Source organism: Megascapheus bottae, chromosome Y (assembly GCF_031878675.1).
Source record: "Megascapheus bottae isolate mThoBot1 chromosome Y, mThoBot2.hap1, whole genome shotgun sequence".
Classification (NCBI taxonomy): Eukaryota; Metazoa; Chordata; class Mammalia; order Rodentia; family Geomyidae; genus Megascapheus; species Megascapheus bottae.
This window is the reverse complement of record NC_143548.1, coordinates 10118825-10145264: the sequence shown is the minus strand read 5'-3', so window position 1 is coordinate 10145264 and position 26440 is coordinate 10118825. Positions and strand designations below refer to the sequence as shown.

At 35.9% G+C, this 26440-nt stretch overlaps 1 protein-coding gene and 1 pseudogene across 5 annotated transcripts in view; one reads left to right on the top strand and one right to left on the bottom strand.

The window, feature by feature from the left end:
• The window catches only part of LOC150040331 (histone demethylase UTY-like), a 105841-nt gene that overhangs the window by 78895 nt on the left and 506 nt on the right, over positions 1-26440 (top strand). For 3 of the 5 annotated variants that reach the window (XM_090327360.1, XM_090327359.1, XM_090327357.1), the window contains 6 exons: positions 678-792; positions 2398-2585; positions 3470-3611; positions 9240-9366; positions 10822-10992; positions 13571-14230. In XM_090327360.1, the coding sequence (XP_090183486.1) occupies positions 678-792; positions 2398-2585; positions 3470-3611; positions 9240-9366; positions 10822-10992; positions 13571-13600 (773 nt within the window). In that variant the 3' untranslated portion in view covers positions 13601-14230. Of the gene's footprint in view, positions 1-677; positions 793-2397; positions 2586-3469; positions 3616-9239; positions 9367-10821; positions 10993-13570; positions 14231-26440 lie in introns of those variants that run through there. The other 2 variants (XM_090327358.1, XM_090327361.1) reach the window with 2 other exon arrangements.
• Positions 19943-20194, bottom strand: LOC150040332 (non-histone chromosomal protein HMG-17 pseudogene; annotated as a pseudogene).

Genomic DNA, 26440 nt, shown 5'->3' with positions numbered 1-26440 from the left:
CTCCATTTCTATTGTCAATCATCATTAATAGTGGTTTTGAGTGATTGTTGTGGTTCAAAGTTTTACTTCATTCCTGACTTTAAAACATATCACTATTTGTAAGTTATTTTATGGTGGTGCAAAGCATGGATGTTAAGCTATTTTTTTTTTAAAAAGCAGGGAAATGATGTTCATTGTCTATATGGCTTCATATGAAAATATTCATTGTATGCCAGTGAACCATATAATCAATAACCACTCAATATCTGCCATTTTCACAGTGAATAAAAATAATTTTAATTATACAATGTGATTTTTATCATTATAATCCAGTGTGGGAGATGGTCAGTTTGGTATACTGTCACTTCTTTGTGAATTAAATCTAAAACGTTTTGAGATTATTTCTTTATTTACCATTAGTACAACATTTCACATAAACCTCTGATGAATCATTCTTTTAAGGTGCATAAATTTGATAGGTCCAATTCCATTTTGAAAACTTACTAATTTGTAATACTGTTTTGTGAGTATATGAAGTAGGTTTTGGAAGAGGGAGTGGAATTTTAGCTATTGTCTATTTCATTTTATGTATTATTCCCTATTCTATAGATTGTTTTTCACTTGCTCGTGTTAAGCCTTCATATGTACTTCTTATGTTTGTAATGTGATTATGGCTTTCATTTCATTTTACTTTTCAGGTCACCAAGAAAATAATAACTTCTGTTCTGTTAATATAAATATTGGTCCTGGTGATTGTGAATGGTTTGTGGTACCTGAAGATTATTGGGGTGTTCTGAATGACTTCTGTGAAAAGTAAGTCTCAGATTTAAATTCTTAAGTCCTTTCTTAAAATGTAAGAGTCGTAATTTTAAAAGATGAACTTGTTCAATTTTTGCTTCTTGCTCAATCAGACTTTTTATACTTGGCTTGGCTAAAAACCTGAGAAATTTTTTCAGAAATTTCAGAGTTTCTTCCCCCCACCCCCTAAACAGTGCCAGGTTTGAGCTTAGGGCCTGAGCACTATCCTTGGGCTTTTTCAAGGCTAGAGCTCTATCACTTGAGCCACAGCACCACTTCCAGATTTTTCTATATATATGTTACTGAGGAATCAAAAATGGGTCTTAGTGCGTGCTAGACAAGCACTATACCACATACTCCAAACTCCCGATGACCTTTTGAAAAAAATAGTCTTAGCTATTAAGGAGTTTGAGATCTCAGGTTTGCCATTTGAAAACAGTTCAGGCAAGAAAGTCTGTCAGTCTTACCTTCAGGTTATCAGTTACAAGCCTGAAGGTTGGAGCACTATCTTGGAAACTAAAATATGTTCACGGAGGAAGAATCTCCAGACCCTGAGTTCAAGTCTCAAAATGGTACATCTCACCCCAGAAATAAATAAATAAGTAAAATAAGCAAATTGTAATAAATATGTTCATTGGTACTTGGAATCTTTGATTCCTTAAGCAACAGATAAAGAATAATCACCTAATAAATCCTTTTTGTGCTACAGAAAATAATTATTTGTCAGAGAAATAGGAATATGTATTATTTTTTAGATTAAACTAGTGACTTTGCTGATTTTGGTAACTACTCCTAGTACCAGGATTCTAAAACACAAGTGACAACTAAAAGTTTAAAATTTTCAGGAGTAATAAAGAATTATTCATTTGTATTTTGTTGAAATGTTAAGATATGGTTTTTATTTCTTTTCTATAACTTTAAATGTGTTTCTGAAATTGAGAATTTATTTTTTATAGTTTTACATATAAAATCATTTTGAGCATGAAAGTAGTGAAACTACCACATGAATTCATTTACATTTTATGGAAATGTTTTATACAGTAGTCATAGCTTTACTAGAGCTTTAAATATGCTTTTGAAATTGACAGTTTTAGTTTATGATTTTACATATAAAAATCATTCTGAACATCTAAGAAAATAACCCTATTTGCATTAATTGATTTTATTTCTTTTTATTTCTTAAAGATTTTATTTCTTATTTTAACAGAATTGATTAAGTGTAACTTGAAGTTTTTAACATTCCTGACTTTGAGGCTTTAATTTTTTAACTCATGTTCTTGGCTGACAGCAGATATTCTACAGCTTGAGTTAATTGGAGATGGAGATTCTCTTTTCTGCTTAGGGTGGCTTTAGCCCTTGGTCCTACAGGTGACAATCTCATGACTGGATTGGATTACATATGTGAGCAAGTAGCTTTGGCTAAGTCAATTGGTAATTGAATTCATTGTCACTTCACATTCTCACTTTGAGAAACAGATGTTATCACATTGATTTTGTAAATGAACATTTTAATTATGTCAGGACTGGCATTTTAAAGTTTTAGTTTACTTCACATTATGATATTTGATTATACACTTAAAACTTGGTATTCAGGATTATTCTTTTTTCTTTCTTTTTCAGAAATAATTTAAATTTTCTAATGAGTTCTTGGTGGCCTAACCTGGACGATCTATATCAAGCAAATGTTCCTGTGTATAGATTTATTCAGCGACCTGGAGATTTGGTTTGGATAAATGCTGGCACTGTGCATTGGGTTCAGGCTATTGGGTGGTGCAACAACATTGCCTGGAATGTTGGTCCACTTACAGGTATTTAAAATAATACAACAAGTTTTATTTATTTAGGCATTGTGGCTGAACTCTGGGCCTGGGAACTGTCCCAGAGCTCCTTAGCTCAAGGCTAGTGTTCAACCCATAGGCCTGTGCATTGTCCCTGACAGTAGTGCCACTTCTAGTTTTCTGGTGGTTAATTAGATATAAGAGTCTCACAAACTTTCATGCCTGTGTTGTCTTTGAACTGCGATCCTCAGATCTCAGCTTCCTGATTAGCTAAGATTACAGGTGTGTGCCTCTAGCACTCAGCCAAAAAGATTATTTTTAATGGATATTCTTTTTTTATGGGAAAAATTCATTAAATGAGGACAATTCTTGATATTTCAGGGATTCAATTATGTTTAAAAGCCAATTCAAGAATGAATATCAGCAAATAATAAATATAATTTACTATTGACATATACTTTCAGTGTTCTAGGGTTTTTATATTTGAGAGTTTTAAATTTAGTGTCTTTTTTTAAATGGTAAAAATTAAGTATCTTCTTATAAAAGAAATTCTTTACATATTCTTTACATATGCTTTGTATAGCTAATTTTGAATAACTTTGAGCCCTGTACTCAGGCCTGTAGTTACTTCAGGTTTGGATTTTTATTGACCAAGCTGTATTCTAACTTCTATCTTCTGTATCTTACCATTCTTTTTAGCTTGGATTATTGATGTGAACCATTGCCTCACTTTACCACCTGTACAATGTGAAGTACAAATCAAGGAAACTTATTTTAAAAATAATTTATATATAGATATTATGTTTTTTTAAAAGTAGACTTTTTGAGAATTGGTATTGCACTTAATATTTGAGATGTGATATCTTTTATTTTTTTTGATATTTTTTAATTGTTGCTTTCTTTTCTTCTTCTAGCCAGTCAGTATAAACTGGCTGTAGAACGCTATGAATGGAACAAATTACAAAATGTAAAATCAGTAGTACCCATGGTTCATCTTTCCTGGAATATGGCACGAAATATTAAAGTTTCAGATCCCAAACTTTTTGAAATGATTAAGTAAGTAGTTTTTTTTGTTGTTGTTGTTGTTTTGTCAGACACAGGACTTGAACCCAGGGCCTAAGACTATCCTTGGGTTTTCTCAAGGCTTGAGCTCTACCACTTGAGCCACAGCACCACTTCTGGCTTTTTCTATATATGTGGTACCAAGGAATTGAACCTGGGTCTTTGTGCATGCTAGGCAAGCACTCTACCACTCCTGGTTGGTTTTGAAATCTTTTAAAAAAAATCATGTTTTTCATTTCTAAATAGTTGCCCATAACCCTTATAATATAAGGATGAACAAAGATACTTATGATTGTGAAAAAATTCATATATTTATATTTTCCCCTAAATATTACTTAAAGAATTTATAAATAATGAAAGATGTCTTATTAAGATCACAACCAAGTTGTAGAAATTCTAGGTATTTTACAATAATAAACCAAAAAAATGTGTTTTGGATATCCATGTAGAACTCTTTAACTGGACCCCTGTCTCTTATTCTGTACCAAATGCAAAAGTTAAATATAGTTTTTTTTAAAAGCTGAAGCTACTACTGTAAGGAGCAGGAAAAACACAGAACTTACTGGAATAGATAACTTTCTGTACTATAGCCCCCAGTTGTTTTTTTTTAATCTTCTCCTCTTTACATCATTTATGTTAGTCTGTTTTTACTTTTGATACTATTGTGTAGCTTATAAATGATTTCTTAATGTTAAAATACTTCAGTTATAAACTTTATTTAATGACATACTTTTTTTTAACTTTACATATGAAAGATCTCAGACTAATCTTAACTGGAATTTCATCTGTGATATTATGTATGTGTATATGTATATATATGTTTGTATATATATAAAATTTTGTCTAGCATTTTTACCATTGTGCATTTTTTTTGTTTAAATTTACGTTAAATCCATGTCTTACCATTTAAGTAAAACAGTTCTGGATTACAAAAACATTTTCAGTTGGCTGACACAAACAGTAAATGTTGCCAAACCTGTAATAGTGCACTGTGGAGGGAAAGAGTCCAAGTACTTAGGAAACTTAGCATGAATTCATCATTAAATGTCTGCTGACTTAACCGGGATGTTCCAGATAAATTTAAGCTTGGGAGGGATTCTAGCCAACATCCTTAAAAAGTGTTACTTCATTTATCATTGGTGAAATTACTATGAGAACTGCTGCTATGGATTTGGGAAACTTAAATTGAAATTGTAAAGTGAAATAACATGACACAAGTGGAAGTAATCATAAAATGGAAGGAAAGCATGTTCTAGACTGTTCTAGAAATGGAACTAATAGGGAGCCTTAAAAAATTGCTTTCTTTGTATTAGAGATTTCTGTTCAAGAGAACAAAAGCTGGAATCATAAGAAAGCATTATGAATGAAGTCACAGGATATAAAAGGGCCAGTAGTGTGGCTTAGTAGTGGAATGCTTACCTACCATGCATAAAACCCTGTGTTTGATTCCTTGCTACTGCATACACAAAAAAGCTAGAAATGGTGCTGTGGCTTAAGTGATAATGCCCCATGTGCCCCGAGTTCAAGCCCCAGAACTGGCCACAAAGGAAAAAAAAAAGGATATGAATCTATTCTTATAACTCATGAAAAGGTAGGTGAATTTTGGAAAGCACTACTTGAAGTAGCTTGTTATGCTTAAAAAAAGGTAACTGGTTGTACTTTTGCTGTACAATATGTAGTTCTTTGGGTAATTTTTGTTGTTAGTTTTGGGACTTGAATCCTGGACCTGGGCACTGTCTTTGAGCTTTTTAGCTCAAGGCTACCACCCTAACCCTGGAGCCACAACATCATTTCTGGCCTTTCCTCCCTCCCTTCCTTCCCTCGTTTCCCCCTTCTCCCCTCCTCCCCCTGATGTGCCTTTTTTTGGGGGGGGGGAATGAGGGGTTATGGGGCTTTAACTCTGCCTGGGTGCTGTCCTTAAGCTCTTCAGGTCAAGGCTACCATTCCCACCCTCGAGCCAAAGCTCCCTTTTCCCATTTTCTAGGGGTTAATTGGAGATAAGAGTCTCAGGTCCTTTTGTGCCTGGGCTGGCTTTGAACTTTGATTTTCCGATCTCAGCTTCCTGAGTATCTAGTATTACAGGTATGAACCACTGTGCTCACCTTTTTTTTTAATTGCAAAATTTTACATCTATTTTTTCAATAACTATTGCAGTTCTTTGGTATGCGTACCAATGGTAAATTGCGATATTTCTTTTCACAACAGCATTTGCTATAATAGTCAATAATAGAAATAAGACAAACTCTTTTACACTGCAGATTGAAAGTTAAAACTAGATATGGATAATGTCACTCATCTTTCTGTTATGAATTGGAGTAACAGACTTGAGTGTTTTTACTCTTCTTCATAGATGGAAAGAAAAACATTTACAAAAAGAAAATTCAAAGGAAAGTATTGAAGTTTATTAAAAAGCAGTTTAATATTACCTGGTTTTACTAATCTCTTCCTGTAGTAAGTGGTACCTTTTACTGGCAGTTCATTTTCTACTTTGGAATGTAATTGAATTTATAAAAATGAAAATGTATAAAAGCAGGTTTATTGGTATTTCCTTACAGTTCCAGCAGCCCAGAACTATAATTCAAGATTTGTCTTATAGCGTTGGGTTTCATAGACCATGTCTCAAAACAAAAAAAGAATTTTTGTAACATTTTATTTTCAGTGAAATATGGGACATTTAGAATGATACTTTAAAAATGCATATAATAAAGATCTCCATATCTAGAGAAAAAATCTCGGGCATGGGGGGAGGGGCGGAAGTAGGAGAAAATATCATTATGTACTAAAGATCTACTATAATTTGTGGGGGGGTTTTGTTGTTTATATCATCTGAGTTTTTCAAACATACACTACAAAATTGTATTTGCTATGAAGTCTACATGTAAACTTTGTTTTTAATAAGAAAAATTGCTAAAAGCAACTAGCGATGCTTTGTTCACATATGCTGAATTTTAAACTACAGCAGTTTATTCTGAGCTTGGGTGTTTTCTTTTCCTTTTTTTTTTGGAGATCACTTCTAACTTCCTCTGTGTGTGTGCGTGTGTGTGTGAAAGAGAGAGAGAGAAGAGAGAGAGAAAGAGAGAAAGAGAAATAGGGTTTGAACTTGTCCAGGGAGCTATCCCTGTACTCTTCAGCTCAAGACTACCACCCTACCCTTGAGTCAAGCCCCATTTTCTGATTTCTAGCGGTTCAGTGGAGATAAGAATCTCAGGTTCTTTTGTGCTTGGACTGGCTTTGAACCTTGATCCTCAGATCTCAGCTTCCTGAGTAGCTAGGATTATAAGCGTGAGCTACTGCCCCTAGCCTAACTGCCATTTTTTAATGTTTGTCTGCTGTGTACGTTCAGATTATAAGTATGATTAGTCAAGCAGGTATCTAAAGATAGAGTTTATGAAATTTATTATGCAACTTTTATTTGTTTTCATACATTGTTCATGTTGTTCCACAATTAGTTGTATTACATGATTTTCAAAGCATAAAGACAAATTTGAACTGCTATGTAACATTTAATTATAAAATTAAATATAAAATTAAATTATTCATATGATTATTCTATGATTTATAATCCAATTTATATAATTTATTACATATAGTTTATAATCTTGTCACATTTGCTTAGTTGTGCTTGTTAACTATCAAGTCATTAGACATGTTGGGAACCTATACTTCTAGCTACTCAGGAGGCTAAAACGTGAGGATCTTGCTCACATTGCCAACTCCAGCAGGAAAGTCCCTGAGATTAATATCTCCAGTTAACCACTAGGTAACAAAGCGTGGCACTGTTACTCAGAGTTGTATAGTGGTAGCCTCGAGGGAAAAAAAATCATCAGGAATTATCTTAAGTTGCAAAATAGATAGTGCTTTTGCTTTCATGAAAGTTAAGTTCTAATGAGAAAGATGTTAAACGTGAAACAAATAATTTTATGTACTGATAACTTGATAGCAGTTCTTTTAAATATAAGGTATATAATTCTAACAAAATACTTCAGTACTTCAATTCAGTTAAAAATCTTGATGCCAGGAGATATATTTTCAGAAATATTGCTCAATGCATTTTTGTTCAACCTATTTGATACTTTTCAAGGAATTAGATAATGTGCTGGGAATTTCTGAGTAGCTAGTATTAGAGGCTTCACTGTCATTTTCTAGCTTCCTTTCCCTTTTTATTTTGGTTCTGTTGCTAATCCAATTTTGTCTTTAAAAAAAAATTTTAAGGCCAGGAGTTTGGCCTAGTGGTACGGTGCATGCCTAGCATGCACAAAGACCTGGGTTCAATTCCTTGGTACTACATATATAGAAAAAGTGAAAAGTGGTGCTATGGCTCAAGTGACAGAGTGCTGGCCAAGGGTAGTGCTCAGGCCCTGAGTTTAAGCACCAGAACTGGCAAAAAAAAAAAAATAATAATTTTTTTTTTTGGTGTTGGTTGTGGAGCTTGAACTCTAGAGGCCTGGGCAACATCCCTGAACTCTTCAGCTCATGGCTCATACTTTGAGCCACAGCATCCCTTCTATTTGGGGGGTGGTTAATTGGAGATAAGAGTTTCACAGACTTTCATACCTGAGCTGTCTTTGAACTGCAATCTCAGCCTCCTGAGTAGGTAGGATTACAGCTGCCAACACCAGGCCCAATTTTGCTTTAGTCTTGAAATAAGCAAATCTAAAATTAAATTTTCTGTCTATCAGTTTTATAATCAGTATTAATTCAGTGATACTGTTTGTGAGTGTAAGTTTCCTTTCCATAACATTAATAAGACTTTTTTAAAATGCAGTTTTTAATACTTGGAAAAGTTCTCCTTCTTGCTTGCCAAACTAATATTAAAGCTAAATACAGCTTTCAGGATGATAGTTTTGATAGATAGGAAAGTCTGTGAAGCTCTAACTTCCAATTAACTAGCTCAGTTGTTTGATCATTATCCTTGAGCAGAAATGCTCAATGAAAGCATGCAAATCTTGTGTTTGAGCTCTATAGCCAGCACCTTAAAAAGCCCTTGTTTTTGTTTTTTGTTTTGTTTTAGTTTTTTTTGGGTTTTTTTGGAAGGTCATGAGGCTTGGATTTGGCCCAGATGGTGTCTGTCCCTGAGCTCTTCAGCTCAAGGCTATCACCATACCTGAGCCAAGCCCCATTACATTTTCTAGAGGTTAATTGAGATGAGAGTCTCAGGTCCTATTGTGCTTACGCTGGTTTTGAACCTTAATCCTCAGATCTCAGCCTCCTGCATAGCTAGGATTATAGGTGTGAGCCATCTTGCCCAGCCCTTGGTTGTTTTAAGCTTTAATTTTGTCTTAGCCTTCTATTCATGATTAAATGAAATGTTATCATGAGTAGATACTTAGGTTTTTGTTTTTTTTTTGTTTCCCCCCTCCCCCCCAGTCCAGGGCTTGAACTCAGGGCCTGAGTACCATCCTTTCTCAAGGCTAGAGCTCTACCACTTGAGCCACAGCACCATTTCCAGTTTTTTTCTATGTATGTGGTACCAAAGAATTGAACCCAGGTCTTCATACATGCTAGGCAAGCACTGTACCAGTAGGCCAAACCCCTGGCCTGGGTTATAGTTTTTAATCACTATTTTTGTGTGTGGAGTTCCTAAGTATTTGTTTGTAATCATCATACTCTTCTCTATAATAGGTATTGCCTTCTGAAAGTTCTAAAGCAATGTCAGGCATTGAGAGAAGCTCTTGTTGCAGCAGGAAAAGAGGTCATATGGCATGGGCGCACAAAAAAAGATCCAGCTTCCTACTGTTGTATCTGTGAGGTAAGTGTTTCCTCTCCTCTATGACCATCTCTTTCTATTCCCTTTCTCTTTCTCCTATACTATACAGCTGTTCTATTGTTTCACTTATGATTCTGCCTCCTTTTTTCTTCATTTTTTTTCCCATGCCAGCCTAGACTACAAGCCTCCTATTTATACTTTCCACTGTGGCTTGGATGACAAACCTCCCACTTGTTTCTGCTGACCCAAGATGCCTGGATATTGCACCTATTATACCAATCTCAGAGTCTAGAATACATAAGGAGAGAATTCACAGTGCCTAGATGTTGATTGAGATCAAATTTTACAGAGTTTTATCTGTGTTGCCTTTAAACTGCAATCTTTTATTTTCTGAATAGCTTGAAGTACAATTGTTTTAACCAATCTTATTTTTAAACAGAAATTGACCTACGACTTAAATTTTATGTCTAAAGGTAAAAACATCTCACTAATTACTTAAATTACCCTGGTTTTTAATTTATTGTTTGTGAAATTAAACTCATTTAATTTGTGGTAATTTACCCTATTATTGCATTAGAAGTAGGTGTTGGAGGAAGTTAATGAACTAGAGACTTCTTCAGGGTCCTGAGTAGCTAGTATTACAGGCTTGAGCTGCCATTGATTATTTAGCTTTTTTATTTTGGGTCTATAACTAAACTAATTTTGCTTTGATGTTGTAAAAAGTAACCAAATCCAAAAGTAATTTTCTGCTGGTATATCAGTTTCATAATCAGTATTAATTCAGTGATGCTGTTTGTGAGTATAAACGGCATTTTTTTCTTTCTCTAACGTTAAGAAGACTTTATTTTCCTTAAAATGTAACTTTTAGTACTTAGAAAAGTTCTCTTCTTGCTTATCAAATTAGTATTAAAGTTCTAAAGACAATTTTCAGTTTGCTATAGTTTTACTGTAGATGAAGGCTATTATTTTTATATTTTAGCCAGTCGTTCAGGCACCAGTGGCTCTCACTTGCAATCCCATGAGTTCTAAGGGTCACATAATGAAATACTTAAATACTATCTGTTCAACACTGTCATATAGGGTGGAGGAACTGTAAAAAGAATACTAGGAAACAGAAACATGTTTAAAGGGCAGAAGGAATGTGATAGAAAATATGAGCAAAGATAATCATTATATACTGTATGTTGTATAAAATTTGAACTACATAAGGGTATAGAACAATAGAAGGAGTGATATTGATCAATCTGCATTGTATTCATAACTTGACTTATGGAATTGAAACTTTTCATACATCTACTTAATAATGAGAGAACTAAAACAAAAATAATTCTCTTAGTGCCAGTCTCTAAATGTCAAAACACTGTATTCATTTTGGTATTGCTGTAATGAGGTATATCACATATCATCATATTAGTAATTTAAAAAAGAATTCCAGGATTGTAATAAAATGGCTCAAAATTTAATTACTTTATTTCTTTTTGTCTTGTGTAAAATTAGGTGGAAGTTTTTAACCTACTTTTTGTCACTAGTGAAGGCAATTTAAAAAAGACCTATGAAATATATTGCCTGAATTGTGCACAAAAATCAAGTGGAAACTTGGAAAATTTTGTGGTGCTTGAACAGTACAAAATGGAAGATCTGATTCAAGTCTATAATCAGTTTACATTGGTAAGTGAATTTAATATGTTAGTTCGGGCTGGGAGTTTGGCCTAGTGGTTAAAGTGCTTGCCTAGCATGCATGAAGACCCGGGTTCGATTCTTCGGTACCACATACATAGAAAAAAAATAGCCAGAAGTGGTGCTGAGGCTCAAGTGGTAGAGCTCTATCCTTGAGAAAATCCAAGGACAGTGCTCAGGCCCTGAGCTCAAGCCCAGGACTGGCAAAAAAAAAAAAAAAAAAATGTTAGTTCATCATTATGACTGTATTTTTGATTCTTATAGTTAATAAGACATAAGTACCATCAGCATATTCATGTTTCCATTTTGCCTTAATGGGAATGTCATAACTAGAAGTCATAATAACTAAATTTTAAAAATCTGGTGTAATGGGGCTGGGAGTTTGGCCTAGTGGTAGAGTGCTTGCCTAGCATGCACGAAGACCTGGGTTCTATTCCTCGGAACCACATGCATAGCAAAAAGCCAAAAGTGGTGCTGTGGCTCAAGTGATAGAGCCTTAGTCTTGAGAAAATCCAGGGACAGTGCTCAGGCACTGAGCCCAACCCCAGGACTGGCAAAAAAAAAAAAAAAATCTGATGAAATTTAAAATATGGCCATAAACTTTATGTTATTGACATAAACTTTTCTTGGTAGGTCATTTAAATCTTTCTAATTGTAGGTAGAAGTCGAGAAGTTTGTGTGTGTGTGTGTGTGTGTGTGTGTGTGTGTGTGTGTGTGTGTGTGTGTGTATGGGTGATAAAATGTACATTAATTATATTAAAATGCTATTCTTCCTACAAATATTAACCTTAGTTAAATGTGTAACTTGACCAAATGCGATAATATAGAAAATTCATGTGAGAACATTTATAGTTTTATGTATCATAGTCATTGATTTCAAAAACAACTTGTTTGGCATAGTCCTTACTTCTGGGTTTGAGTGATTTTATTAATGGTTTGGTTTTTATTTTGTTTTGTTGTTTGGGTTATTTTTTTAATATATAATAGTATTTGTACTTGGACTTAGTTTTTTCACTGCAGGCTGATGTTCTACAGCCTTGAGCCAGATCTGTAGGTAAATGGGCTTTTTGCTGGTTAGAAATCAGAATCTCTCAAATCTGTGTGCCATTATTCCTCAGATTTTAGCCTCTTTAATAGTTAAAAATTCCAAATACATGTTACATGTGTCTGGCTTTTGAGGAGAGGGGAATACACATCCATACATATTTATACTTACACATGCATATACACATGTACTCATATTAAATTGAGAGATACTACTTCTTGAGCTTTATCTCCTTTTTTTCTTCATGATTCTCTCTCTCTGCCTGAACATAGCCATGTGTTTTCTCAAGGCTAGAGCTCTACCAGTTGAGCCACAGCACTGCTTCCAGCTTTTTCTTTGTGTGTGCTAGGCAAACAGTCAACTAGAGTACACTTGGCCACTATATTTCCACCTTATTACCTGTTGATATAATTCCAGGATCTCTTGTTCTAAATTTGATTTTTTGGGGGGAGAGGGGGAGCAGTCGTAGGACTTAAACACAGGGTCTGAGTGCTCTCATGGGCCTCTTTGTGCTCAAGGGTTGAACTCTCCCACTTGAGCTCAAGCCAGTTCTGGTGAAATTTAATTTCTGACAATTGTTATTGAGGATCCACTTCCTAGAAGAAGTTATGTGGCATGTGCATAAGAAAACTTGCTTATTTATGCCTTTATTGATAAAAATTTAATAGTATGTTTAATTTTCCCCCAGAAGTTTTTGTTTGTTTCTTTAAAAATTATCAATGATGGAACCAGGAGTTTGATAAGAGTATTTGCCTATCATGCATGAAGATCCATCCTGGAAGTGGTAGAATTCTAGCCTTGAGAATAGTTTAAGGACAATGCTGAGGCCCTGACTTCAAGCCCCTTGACTGGCAAAAAAAAAAAAAAGAAATCAGGGCCGGGAGTTTGGCCTCATGGTAGAGTGCTTGCCTAGCATGCACAAAAACCCAGGTTTGGTTCCTCTGTACCACTTATATAGAAAAAAAAGCCGGAAGAGATGCTGAGGCTCAAGTGGTAGAGCTCTAACCTTGAGAAATCCCAAGGACAGTGCTCAGGACCTGAGCTCAAGCCCAGGACTGTCAAAAAAAAAAAAAAATCAGTGATGTTCCAAACATTTTATATTAATGTTCAGAAAATAGTGATTATGTTTTATGCATCTTGGGGAACTTTCTCCATTTTTATTTTTAATTAATTAATTAATTTATTTATTTTTTTTTTTTTTGCCAGTCATGGGCTTGGGCTCAGGGCCTGAGCACTGTCCTTGGACCTTCTACCACTTGAGCCTCAGCACTATTTCTGGCTTTTTTCTATATATGTGGTACCGAGGAATTGAACCCGGGTCTTCGTGCATACTAGGCAAGCAGTCTACCATTAGGCCAAACTCCCGGCCCCACTTTCTCCATTTTTAATGGAGCTAGCTGTTGGGATTCAGTGTTTTCTTCAAATCGCTTCGTAAGCAGTCTGTAAATTAGTTATAGCCATTACCTACAATTATGCATGGCTTTTTATAACAAAACTATTAACATATATCATTCTTATTTTTAGGTTTCTTCTCTATCATCCTCCTCATGTTAATATTGTAGGACCTTCAACATCTTTTCTTCGCGAAATATCTGTACCATTGGCTTTGTAGCTTTTCATAAGATTTTTTTGAGTTAATTCTGTCTATGCATCCTTCTGAGAATAAAGGATTAGGCAATTAGACAGGGAGTACACTGCCTTTATTCTAAGATTAACAAAGTCAACTCAGCTCAGTTTTTAAAAAATAACAACTATCAAAGCTATTCAAACTTCTTGACTTTATGTGTCTGCTGTTTTGCCAAATGTATAAATTTTATTTGTGTTTTACTTCTTCAGAATGTTCTTAATGAAACAAATCCTGTCCTACCTAGTCAGTTCTTTGAAGGATGACTGACAAATTTAAATAAGATACAAACCTAATGGGTTGCACATACTAAAGAACAGATATGATTGATGATTTTTGTTTCTAATTTGAACTGATTTAAACTATTTATAAAATATATATTTATTGCTTGAAAATATTTGTGAATGCAATGTTGTTATTTCCAAACTTAATTTGTCATTAGCTATTGAGAAGTATTGTAATTTTAAGTAAATAAAACTCCTATTACATTTTCTAAATATAAATATAACCACTTAGCATTGTATAGAAACTTTTATTAAAATTGTTTAATGTTTAAAGAGTTTTCCACTGTTTTGAGTATTGAAGACTTTATACAAAGATCCAGTTTCTGGTTGTGTTTTTTTTTCTCTCCAATTTAAAGAATATATGTATTTTAAATGTATGTTTGTGTGTGTATACACGATACAAATGTATACTGTAGAGAGAAATTTCAATATATAATTATATAAAACAAATTCTAATTTTTTACATCTATGATAGCTTTTAAGGTGCCTAATATAAAATATCTCTATGCTTATTTCTCATGTCCTTTAGTCTCATTTGTATTGTCACAGTTCTCTAGTGATACCAGAAATAATTGCTGAAAAAGTATATTTTATGATAGCACAATACTAAAGAGCTTATGGAGAATATTATATAGATTTGGTAAATTTTACATGTAAAATATTTACATGGAAAAGATTCTGTTTACAAATATATGACCGAAATATTTTTAAAGTTAGATGGCTGAAATTCTGACCATGTAGTGGGGTTTGAGAAATGAATGTAATGAAATGTTTTTAATCACTAGAGTAATTTTAACAAGGTCCTTGTGAAGTTTTTATTATGATTATGATTATTATTATTATGATGATGATGATGATGATGATTTTTGCTGGTTGTGGGGTTTGGACTCTAGGTCTGGGCATTGTCCTTAAGCTCTTCAGCTCAAGGTTACTTCCCTACTCCTTGAGCTACAGTACCACTTCCCATTTTCTAGTGTTAACTGGAGTTAAGAGTCTCAAGTCCTTTTATGCCTGGGCTAGCTTTGAAGGCATGGGCTACCATATCCAACTTTGTGAAGATTTTTATTTCATATAAACATCTATTTAATTATCTAATCACATCATATAATAAGATTTGGCTTGTTTTTTGTACCTTTTACTTCTAGAGTTTTTAGCATATATTCCTTTTCTCATTATTCTTTAGGACCTTTAAGTAAAGACATAAACTATTACAAAGTGATAAAAAATTCAGAAGAAATGTTTAATACTTGGCAAAAGGTCTTCATGATTTTATTATTAATCTTTTTCATGCTGGTGATGATAGATCACACCTGTAATCCTAGCCATTTATGAGGTTGTCATCTGAGGGTCAATGTTAGCCTGGGGAGACAAATCCAAAAGATTCCAATTACCCAGCCAAAAGCTGTAAGTGAAGTATGACTCAAATGGTAAAGAATGGCTTTGAGCATTAAAAAAAGCAAGTTTAAATGAGTAGCCCAAGACCAGCACAACCTCTTCTTCCTACCTCCACACAAAGAGAAAAGATGATTATGACAAATCAAAATGACAAATTTTCAGAACTAAATTTTCCTAAGAAAAGCTATCCTTTTTTACACAGTCTTAGATTACAACTTTCACTTATTATAAAAAGTACCAAATGCTTCTGAGTATTTTAAATGCTATTATTGTGAATATTCAAATGTTATGGAATGATGGCAGCTCTTTTTTTCACAGAAAAATTCCAAACCAACAAAATATAAAGATTTTAGAATACTACCAATGTCTTTTATTAACTGGTTATATTTTATTATTATTGACATATATCTTATTTTATGCCAACTATATATATGTCTTTAAATGAAAAGGAAACAGTATTATTTGGACCTATGTATTGATGGTGAACTCCATGTCAATGTATCAACATTAGAAAGATTTTTTTTTTTTTTTGCCAGTCCTGAGGCTTAAACTCAGGACCTGAGCACTGTTCTTGGGCTTTCTCAAGGCTAGAGCTCTGTTACTTCAGACTTGTCTATATATATGGTACTGAGGAATTAAAATCGGGTCTTCATGCATGCAAGGCAAGCACTCTATCACTAAGCCAAACAAGATTTTGGGCTTTAAAATTTAGCATTTAGTAATGTTAGATATGTCTCTATATATTCTATGTATTTCCTTATTGTAGTAGAGGACATACAAGCTTTGTAAACAATCATAAGAGAAAAGACTTTCATTATTATGCTTCAGGGTTGTTGAGAGGCATCATCAAGATTAAATTCCTTTATTATTAGTTTGTCAACAGTTTAGTTTTTTGTTTGTTTTGTATGTGAGTTTTTTTTTTCCTAATAATTGACTTAAAATTCAGGGCCTTGTACTTGTTAGGCAACTTTTGTTTTAATTTATTATTTATTATTATTATTATTATTATTTTCTGCCTTATGATAGGAAAAAAACACTCCCCCCAAAACCTCAAAACAAACAGAAAGCAAAACAAACAAACAAACAAGTCAGGCTCTTGACAGGCAGAAATACTACTTAAGAGACTGAGATCTGAGGATCATTGGTCAAAGCCAGCTTAGGGAAGAAAGTCCATGACTCTTATCTCCAGTTAACCACCAGAAAACAGAAAGTGGCAACATCACTCAAGTGGTAGTTCTAGCTAGCTGAGAGTAGAATTCAGGGCTAACACCTAGTCAAGCACCCTGACTGACAAAAACCAATACAGGAAAAAAACCAAAGAAACAAACTGAGGTTTTGAGTTCAAACACTAGGATTAGTAAAAAAAAGAATTGGCTGGATGCAATTGAAGTCTTTCCCCAATGTCTGATAGAGTAGTGCATAAAACAATACCTACAATTAACTCTATTAATTAAGAGTACTTCCAAATATTCATTGTAACCTTGGATTATTTGTGTTTTCAACACTGTTACAGCAGAATGAACCAAACAGTTGATTAAAATTAATAGCAGACTTCTTATGGTAACAACATAGTGTCTTTTTCAACCAGTCCACAACCAAAGATTTCATGAACATAAAAGTTGTATATTTGCTTTTTTGGTTTGGGCACTTAAGGTGGAAACAAGGATTGAAAAACAAGACAAACTTGTTTTAATCAGCTCACCATTAAAGCAAGCAGTAGACTCAGCTCCCTAGTGGTTAGCATTTCTGTTTTGCCCGTAAGAGTTTTATCTGATTTGGCTGGGAGTTTGCCCTAATGGTAGAGTGCTTGCAGGAAGACCCAGGCTCAATTCCTTGACGCCATATATATAGAAAAAGCTACAAGAGGTGCTGTGGCTCTAGTGATGGATCTCTAGCCTTGAGAAAGCCCAAGAACAGTGATCAGGCTCTGAGTTCAAGCCCCAGGACTGGCTCTTCTACCCCGCCCCTCCAAAAAAAAAGTTTTTATCTGCTGTTTTGTGGATCTTTATAAAAGATTCATATGGAGTCTGCAAATGTATTAGCACAGGCTTTTGCAGTTGCCAAGGACATTGTATAAACAGGCTTAAATTTATGCCTCAATTTAGGGAATTTTGTCCCTGTAGTAAATTACATTTTATTGGTATTTTGTTATTTAGGTTCATTTTGCATATTTTTATATTTAAATTTTTATATGTTGTATTAGACAATGATTATTTCTTTTGATTGTATTTTCAATTCTGAGTACACATAGTATAAAAATTCTTTGTCAGAAACATTTGAAACACGTTTTCCTAATTCATTCAAAACTGTACTAATGGGCCATTTAGGTGTGATAATGCTGGGAATACTTAGGCCAAATCGAGGAAGTACTGGAGGAGGAAGTGATATTATTTCTTCCCTTTTCTGTGGCCCTAGGGAAGGAAAAGTCAGGAGGGCGAAGTGAAGGTAAAGTAGAAAGATTTCAAACATTTTCCTTTTGGACCATTATTTTTGAGAATGTACTTGTAGGGCATATGGTCAGATTGATCATATCCAGCAGAGAGACATTCTCTTTGCCTTTGATGTGTTTTAAGTACTTGTCTGGTTCCCACATTTTCATATCCAAAGATAACTCTTTTGTAATTCAGGGACAGTGCTCCTGGATACAATGCAACGGTATTTTCTTTTTCTTCTGTTGTTTGATTGGTTATGCATCTAGCAATTGGGTACTATCCTCTTCAGCTCAAGGCCTCCTATTGAGCCACAGCATCAATTCCAGTTTTTAACTGGAGATAGGAGTCTCAAGGGCTTTGTAATGCCTGGGTTGGCTTTCAATTGAGATCCAAAAATCTCAGCCTCCTGAGTAGCTAGAATTACAGATGTGAGCCACCACGCCCTCCCTCCCTCCCTCCCCCCTCCCTCCCTTCCTTCCTTCGAAAGTCCTAGGACTTGAACGCAGGGCCTGAGTACGGTCCTTGGACTTTCTCAAGGCTATAGCTCTACCACTTGAGCCACAGCATTACTGATGGCTTTTTCTATTTATGTGGTACTAGGAATCAAACCCAGGTCTTCCTGTATGCTAGGCAAGCACTCTACCACTAGACCAAACTCCTGGTCAGGTAGCTGTTTTTTCTTAAGTTTACATCCCTTCCTTCCCTTCCTTCCTTCCTTCCTTCCTTCCTTCCTTCCTTCCTTCCTTCCTTCCTTCCTTCCTTCCTTCCTTCCTTCCTCATGGGCTTGAACTCTGGGCCTGGGTGCTGTCCCTGAGCTCCTCAGCTCAAGGTTATCACCCCACCTCTTGAGCCACAACCCCACTTCAGGTTTTCTAGTGGTTTGTTGGAGATAAGAGTCTTACAGTCTTTCGTACCTGAGCTGGTTTTGAACCATGATCTTCACATATCAACCTCCTGAGTAGCTAGAAGAGGAACAAATGCTCAAAGTAGAGAATAGCATTGACAAAAGCATAAGGATAGCACCCTCTGATAGTACCTCCAGATTGGCATGCGTGCATGCATGTGCACGCACACACACAATACACAAAGTTGCTTTTAAGTTTATCCCATTTTCGAAGAGTAGAGAAAAAAGAAATTTCTTCCTTAAACTAGACATTCTGGTAACTTTCCCAAGTGAAAACTGCCGTTACCTTACCTAGGAATGAATAATTTTTGTAAACAGTTTGCAGTTTTAACCTTTGTTTCCCAGGGAGCTGGTCATAACCACTGGTAAAGATGGTTGACTCTGTGATACATTTAGCTGTCTTTGGTTCAATATTTAAACATAGTGTTAAAGGGAATTTGTGTATGATAATGACTTTTTCTTTTTCTTTTTTTTTCCTAGTCCTGGGCTTGATCTCAAGGCCTGAGCACTGTCCTTGGACTTTCTCAAGGCTAGCGCTCTACCACTTGAGCCTCAGCACTGCTTCCAGCTTTTTTTTCTATGTATGTGGTACTGAGGAATTGAGCCCAGGTCTTTGTTCATGCTAGGCAAACACTCTACCACTAGGCCAAACTCCTAGCCCGATAATGACTTTTTCTGTATGTGGTCAGATAACACAACTGAAAACAAATTTTATTTCTTTCAACATTTATATGGTAACTTCTTATCTTGAGAAAAGGTCTATTTTTTGAGACTGAGTACTTGAAACCAGAAAAAAAAAATCAGGGAATACGACCACAGTATCTGGAAGAAAACCATGAGGCAGGCCATAATGAGAGTAAGGAAGGTTCTGACAAGCATACAAAGCTACATCCAGAAGATATCGTACAAATGGTATGTTCATTGTTATCTGCACTGTGACAAAAAGTGAGTTTTAAAACTGGGAATCACTTTGGAAAGAGCACTGTGTGTACAACTGACAGACATTCAGCCTCTACTAGCTTTATAAGGCTTAGAATTTAAAAGCAGGTCTTAATTATGTGATATCTTTAGCATTGTCACAGTGTAGTTAATTGCTGGACAGATACTAAAGCAGATTCTGGAACCGTTTTTTATTAAGTGCAGTGAATTAAAGGAACAGCCTCTGGTTTGTATATTTGCTGCCACTGGGAATAGGAACAAGTTCCTAAGGAACAAGTAGGAACTTACGCATACGTTATCTTTTTAAATGCACATATTTCACCTGGCATCCCCAATACCTTCAACTTTCTGTGCCTCTTTGGTTTGGCATCTCCATTTTCTACAGTATTATTCCCATCCTTGCCAGTATCAATTTTCCCTGTCTTCTTTTTAGATACACTATAAGAAAAGACTTTTAGTTTTGGGCTCTCATTTTGGAGTAGGTATAGCAGACCTTCTGGCAAATCTTTGTGGCTTATCCATCTTTGCTTCATTTCCCTTAGCATTATCTTCAGTCTTTCTCTTGGGCATAAAGATGATAGGTTGGCAGTGAATGAGAGGATCAGCAGTGTGCACCCTTGTTAGTTGAGAGGTGGTTCTTACCTCTTGTCACATTGTTCCCATGTAATAGTCTTGATTGTGTATATTGTGTATTCATTGATAATGATATAATGACAATAAATGACTATTGCTACTGGTTTACAACGTGTGTGTGTGTGTGTGTGTGTGTGTGTGTGTGTGGTTTATGGGGCTTGAACTCTGAGCCTGGGCGCTGCCCTGAGCTCTTCAGCTCAAGGCTACTGCCCTACCCTTTGAGCCACAGCACTACTTCTGGATTTCTGGTGGATTTTTGGAGATAAAAGTCTCATGGACTTTAGTTCCCTAAAGTCCCAGGGCTGACTTTGAACTTCAGTCCTCAGATATCAGCATTCTGAGTAGCTAGGATTACAAGAATGAGCCACCACATCTGGTTAAGACATCTTCTTTATATAGATTTCATATTTGAATATCTTCCAGAGATCAGGAATTTTCTAGTCATTATCTATATAGAAAAATAAATAGGTGTCCTGAGGTATAATCACAACTCTTACTGAATCAGTCCTGGTGATACTTCATTAACAAGATTCCTCCAAAAAGGATGCCTCTCTCTATTCCTTGAGTATTGAGCTTTTTATTTCATTTTATTTTAACCTGTCTGGAGGCTTGAAACTCATGGTCTGAGGACTGTCCTCGACCACTTATACCTCACCATTTTTTCTATATATGTGGTACTAGACCAAACTTCTAGCCTGAGATCTTGATTTTTTTTTTGTACAAAAGAATTTGAGGGCACAGTCACAGAGGTTTATTACCTTTAATTATTAAAGTAAAACTAGGGAGGGCCTAATGGTAGAGTGCTTGCCTAGCATGCATGAAGACCAGGGTTCGATTCCTCGGTACCACATACATAGAAAAAAAGCTGGAAGTGGTGCTGAGGCTCAAGTGGTAGAGCTCTGGCCTTGAGAAAGTCCAAGGACAGTGCTCAGGCCCTGAGCTCAAGCCCAGGACTGGCAAAAAAAAAAGTAAAACAAGGGAAAAATAAAAACGGACAGAATGCAGCCCGGATGCATGCATGGACATTTGACAAGTACAATGGTTGTTTCAACATAATATTATTAAAAAGTGGTTGGGGTTTGGCTCATTCACCTCAGGATAAATGTTTACTTTGATTTCATATCTAGTATATTGTTCCCTTTAGATTACAAAGCTGTCCTGCTTACTGAATTTAGATCATTAATATCTTAACATCCCTTCAGATAAGATGCATTCTGCTATCTGAGTCCTTCAAGACAGATAGCTGTCTTAAGTTATAAATGTTGTTTTTCATTTTTGTGGGTCATGGAGCCTGTGGCACTGTCCCTGAGCTTAAGGCTATCACTCTATTGTCCCTGAGCTCTTCAGTTCAAAGCTACCACCCTATCGTAAGAGCCAAGCCACACTTCCCTTTTTCTGGAGGTTACCTGGAGATAAAAATCTCAAGTCCTTTTGTGCCTAGACGGCTTTGAACCTTGATCTTCAGATCTCAGCCTCCTGAGTAATGGGGATTGCAGGCATGAGCCACCACGCCCAGCCAGGTTATACTTCTTTAAAAAATATTTTTATGGCAAGAGAATCAGTTTTATGAAGGTTCTTTAAGATACTCTGTTTAGGGATATGATAAGGGCACCTGCATATCCACACTGTTCACAGTACTATGGAAATCAGCCCAGATCTCCTACAATAAATCAGTAGATCCAAAATCTGTGATATCTAAAGACAATGGAATTTTGCAGAGCCACTAGAAAGAATAAAATGATGCCATTGACAGGGATGCAAATTGTTCTGGATCTCAGAACACACTATTTTGGACAAGCAGGCATGGGCAGAGGGGAAGGATTACTTTCTCATTAAAAATATTGCTAAATATTATTGCTTATAAAAGTATAAACACAAACATTAAAAGTGTTTATGTGCTTTTTGTTTTTTAAATTTTTTATTGTTGGGATAATGTATAGAGTGGTTAAAGGTATTACAAATAAGGAAAACCATTGAGCCTATGTTCCTTTGGGTCTGGCTTCATTTAATATGACTTTTTCCAAGTCTTGTCCTTACAAATGGGGCAATGTAATTCTTTCTGATGGCAGCATAGGATTCCATTGTGTATAAGTACCACATCTTCTTGATCCAATCATCTACTGAGCGTCATTTTTGCTATGGTAAATAGTGCTCACCATATTAATGTATGTTCAATGTATAGGTACCAAAATAATAATAATTTAAAGAACAGGGATTAAACCAAAGGAAATAAAATAAAATAAAACAAATAATGCTGTACATTAAAAAATAAAACCCCTAGGCCCAGAGTTTAACCTAGTGGTAGAGTGTTTGCCTAGCATGCAGGAAGACCTGGGTTTGATTCCTCGGTACCACATACATAGAAAAAGCTGGAAGTGGTGCTGTGACCCAAAGGCCCTAGCCTTAAGAAAAGTCCAAGGACAGTGCTCAGGCCCTGAGTTCAAGCTCTACAAATGGCAAAATAAATACATAAAACCCTTTTTTTCTTTTATCTTTGAGATCTTTTCAATTTAGCATTATTTTATATAATCATATGTACATGCCTATTGACATTGTGATCCAGTTTACCCACAGTAGAATAGCATTTTGTTTTTGCCAGTGTCTTATTTTCTCAATATAGTCTTGATTTGAAATTTTTTTATGACCAGAAATGTTGAGCAGTTCTTTCCATGTCCATTGGCTATTCTTTTTTCTTCTTAGAGAAGTCTCATTTCAATTCTTTAGCCCCTTAGTGATTTGTTGGTTGTTTCTTTGAGGATTTATTTTGGAGGAATGTATTTATTTATTTATTTATTTATTTATTTATTTATTTATTTGCCAGTCCTGTGTTTGAGCTCAGGGCCTGAGCACTGTCCTTGGACTTTTTTTCAAGGCTAGAGCTCTACCACTTGTACTACAGCACCACTTTCAGCTTTTGCTATGTATGTGGTACCGAGGACTCAAACCTGGGTCCTTGTGTATGCTAGGCAAGCACTGTACCACTAAGCCAAACTCCTGACCGTGGGGCATTTAATTTTTTGAGCTTTATATATATTTTAGATATGAGGCCGTGGTCTTTTGTATGGCAAGTTAAGATCTCCCAATCTGTGGGTTGTCTATCTTGCTAGCTATGTCCTTTTCCATCCAAAAGCTCTGCAGTTTAATGTGATCCCATTTATCCAGGGTGGACCTTAAATATAAGTACAGTTTTCTGATCTTCTCATGTTAATAGACATAAGTGCTTTAGGCTTTTGACAGTTAAGACAGAGATAGGCCCTATATTTTGAACCTTGATGATTTTAATTCTTTTATACCTTATGAAAGGAGGGAAGGACCTATTATTAAAGGGGTCTTTAACCTTTAATCATTTTGCTGCTGTCATTTCTTTCTTCTTCTTTTTTTTTTTTGCTTGGGGCTTAAACTCAAGGCCTAATACTCACCTTCATCTGTCCTTTTTTTTTTTTTTTAACTTTTTTTAAATTGTGATTAATAGAAGGGTTACAATATATTCACCAGACAAAAGTTGCATAACTTCACAAACATTGATACTCTTTCTCATGACATGGTCCCCATTTCCCTCCCCCCTTCCCTATCCAATTTCAAACAACCAGTTAAACACATATAAAATATATCAGATAACAATCACCTTGGGCTTTTTCTCAAGGCTAGAACTCTACCACTTGAGTAATAGCACTACTTCCAGCTTTTTTTTTTTTTTTGCTCGTCCTGGGCTTGAGCTCAGGGCCTGAGCACTGTCCTTGTACTTTCTCAAGGCTAGAGCTCTACCACTTGAGCCTCAGCACACTTCTGCCTTTTTTTTTTTTCCTATGTATGTGGTGCCAAGGAATCAAACCCCGGGTCTTCGTGTATGCTAGGCAAGCACTGTACCAGTAGGCCAAACTCCTGGCATTGTCATTTCATTTTTTTTAAATTTATTTTTTTATTGTCATTAATAAAAGGGTTACAAGATATTTGCCAGATAGAAGGTGCATTAATTCACATATATTGATACCCTTTCACATGTCTTGGTCCCCATTTACCCTCCCCTACACCCCCCCATGACATTTTTTTAATATATTTTTTATTGTAATTAATAGAAGGGTTACATGGTTTTGCCAGATAAATGGTGCCTTAATTCCCACACATTGATACCCTTTCACATGTCATGGTCCCCATTTCCCTTCCCCCTTCCCCCACCCCTCATCTTGTTGTCATTTCATTTTTAATGCTACGGTCAGTTGCAGTCTTCTGGATACTAACTACAGCTATCCCTACCTGTTCTTGTTAGCTTCTCTGCTGGGCTGCAGCTTCTGCCACTATGAGCATGGCTGATGACTGTCTGCAAGATGTTGCTTTTGCTATTGGCCTTCCTGACCCATTCACTTGCTTGTCCCATTGTATTCTGATGCCCCCAGATGATATCAATTCAACTCTCTGGCACTGCTCCCTCCATTCTCACCTTTTTCTTTCTTTTCCCTTTTCCCTTCTCTTTCCTTCCCTTTCCTTTTGGACCAGTACCTTTCTACTTGGTGGACCTTTTGTAGCTGGAGTTGTGCTCCAGGTGCTGGTGACTGTCCTGTGGTAGTCAAGTTACCATGCTGGGAGTTCTTCAGTAAAGGCAGTCATGACCCTGGAGTCTATGTTAATAGCTTCCAATTTAAAACATTCCCTCACAGCATAAAATATTTAGTACCTCTAAACATTCAAAGGGTGTTTACAAAAAAATATTGAAAATACTATGCTAGCAATATTTAACAGTATTCTTAATATTTGACTCCTGCCGAGGCCAGATTTTTCATACTCACTTTTGCACCCCACATAAACAGTTTTAATATTTAAAAGATTAGACATTGAAATAAACACCTGCCCTCAAAAGAAAAAACAACAGACTTTTGAGCAGCCAACTGATATTATGGTATTTTTTTTTTTCTTTCTTCAATCCTGGGGCTTGAACTCAGGGCCTGAAATCTGTCCTTGTGTTTTCTCAAGGCTAGAGCACTTGAGCCACGGTACCACTTCCAGCCTTTTCTCTGTCTGTGGTACTGACAAATTGAAATTGGGTCTTTGTGCATGCTAGGCAAGCACTCTACCACTAGACCAAACTTGCAGCTCTAAAACTATATTTTTTATGTACTTTGCGATTTCTTCAATATTCTTTCAATATTTTTTAAGTTTTTTATTTTTATTTTTTGTTAATTGTGAGGCTTGAACTCTCAGCCTGGGCATTGTCCCTGAGTTCAGCTCAAGGCTACTGCCCTACCTCTTGAGCCACAGCCTCACTTCCCATTTTCTAGTGATTAATCAGAGGTAAGAGTCTCATTGGACTTTAGTGCATGGACTATCTTTGAAACTAGATCCTTAGGTCTTCAGCCTCCTGAGTAGCTAGGATTATAGGCATGAGCCACTGTGCCTGGCATTTTGTAACTTTTAAGCCTGGGTTTTAGGTTACATTCAGTTCACAGGCTCAAGTCACATTTTGACAGTCAACTATCAAAGACATTTGGAAATGCCTGACAGTTTGTGGTTTTTACATGAGCAGAAAAGTTAACAGTTCTATAATTTTTTTTTCTTTTTCTACCTGTCAGAACTCAGGGTCTGAGCACTGTCCTTGGGCTTTCCCAAGGTTAGAGCTCTACCACCTGAGCAGCCACATCTCTTCCAGCCCTTTCTGTGTATGGGGTACTGAGAAATCAAACCCAGGGCTCCAGGCATGCTAGGCAAGCACTCTACCACTAGGCCACTCTCCTGGATCCTATGATTTTCAGGCATACCTTTCCTATTCCCCAAATGTCATCAGTACCAAGATTAAGAAACAGTGTAGAACTTTACCTGTTACTAGCTGTGATGAACTCCAAATTTGAAATAGTTATTCCCCTGTGAGTACATATGAACTCATCAGCTTGGACACCATCAGCTTGGAATTTGTTGTGCTCGTGATATACGCTTGCCTCATGCCTTTTCTGTTGATGCTTCTGCCTCTATTGCTACTCCTTGTCTTCTTGTTGCCAAACTCTTCTACTAGTGCTGATGTATTAGTCAAAGAAGACAACTTGAAAGCTCATTGTGGTGGCTCATGCCTGCAATCTTAGCTACTCAGGAGGATGAGATCTGAGGATCAAAGTTCAAAGCCAGTCTGGGCACAAAAGGAGCTGAGACTCTTATCTCCAATTAACCTCTAGAAAACAGGAAATGGGGCTTCGGTCA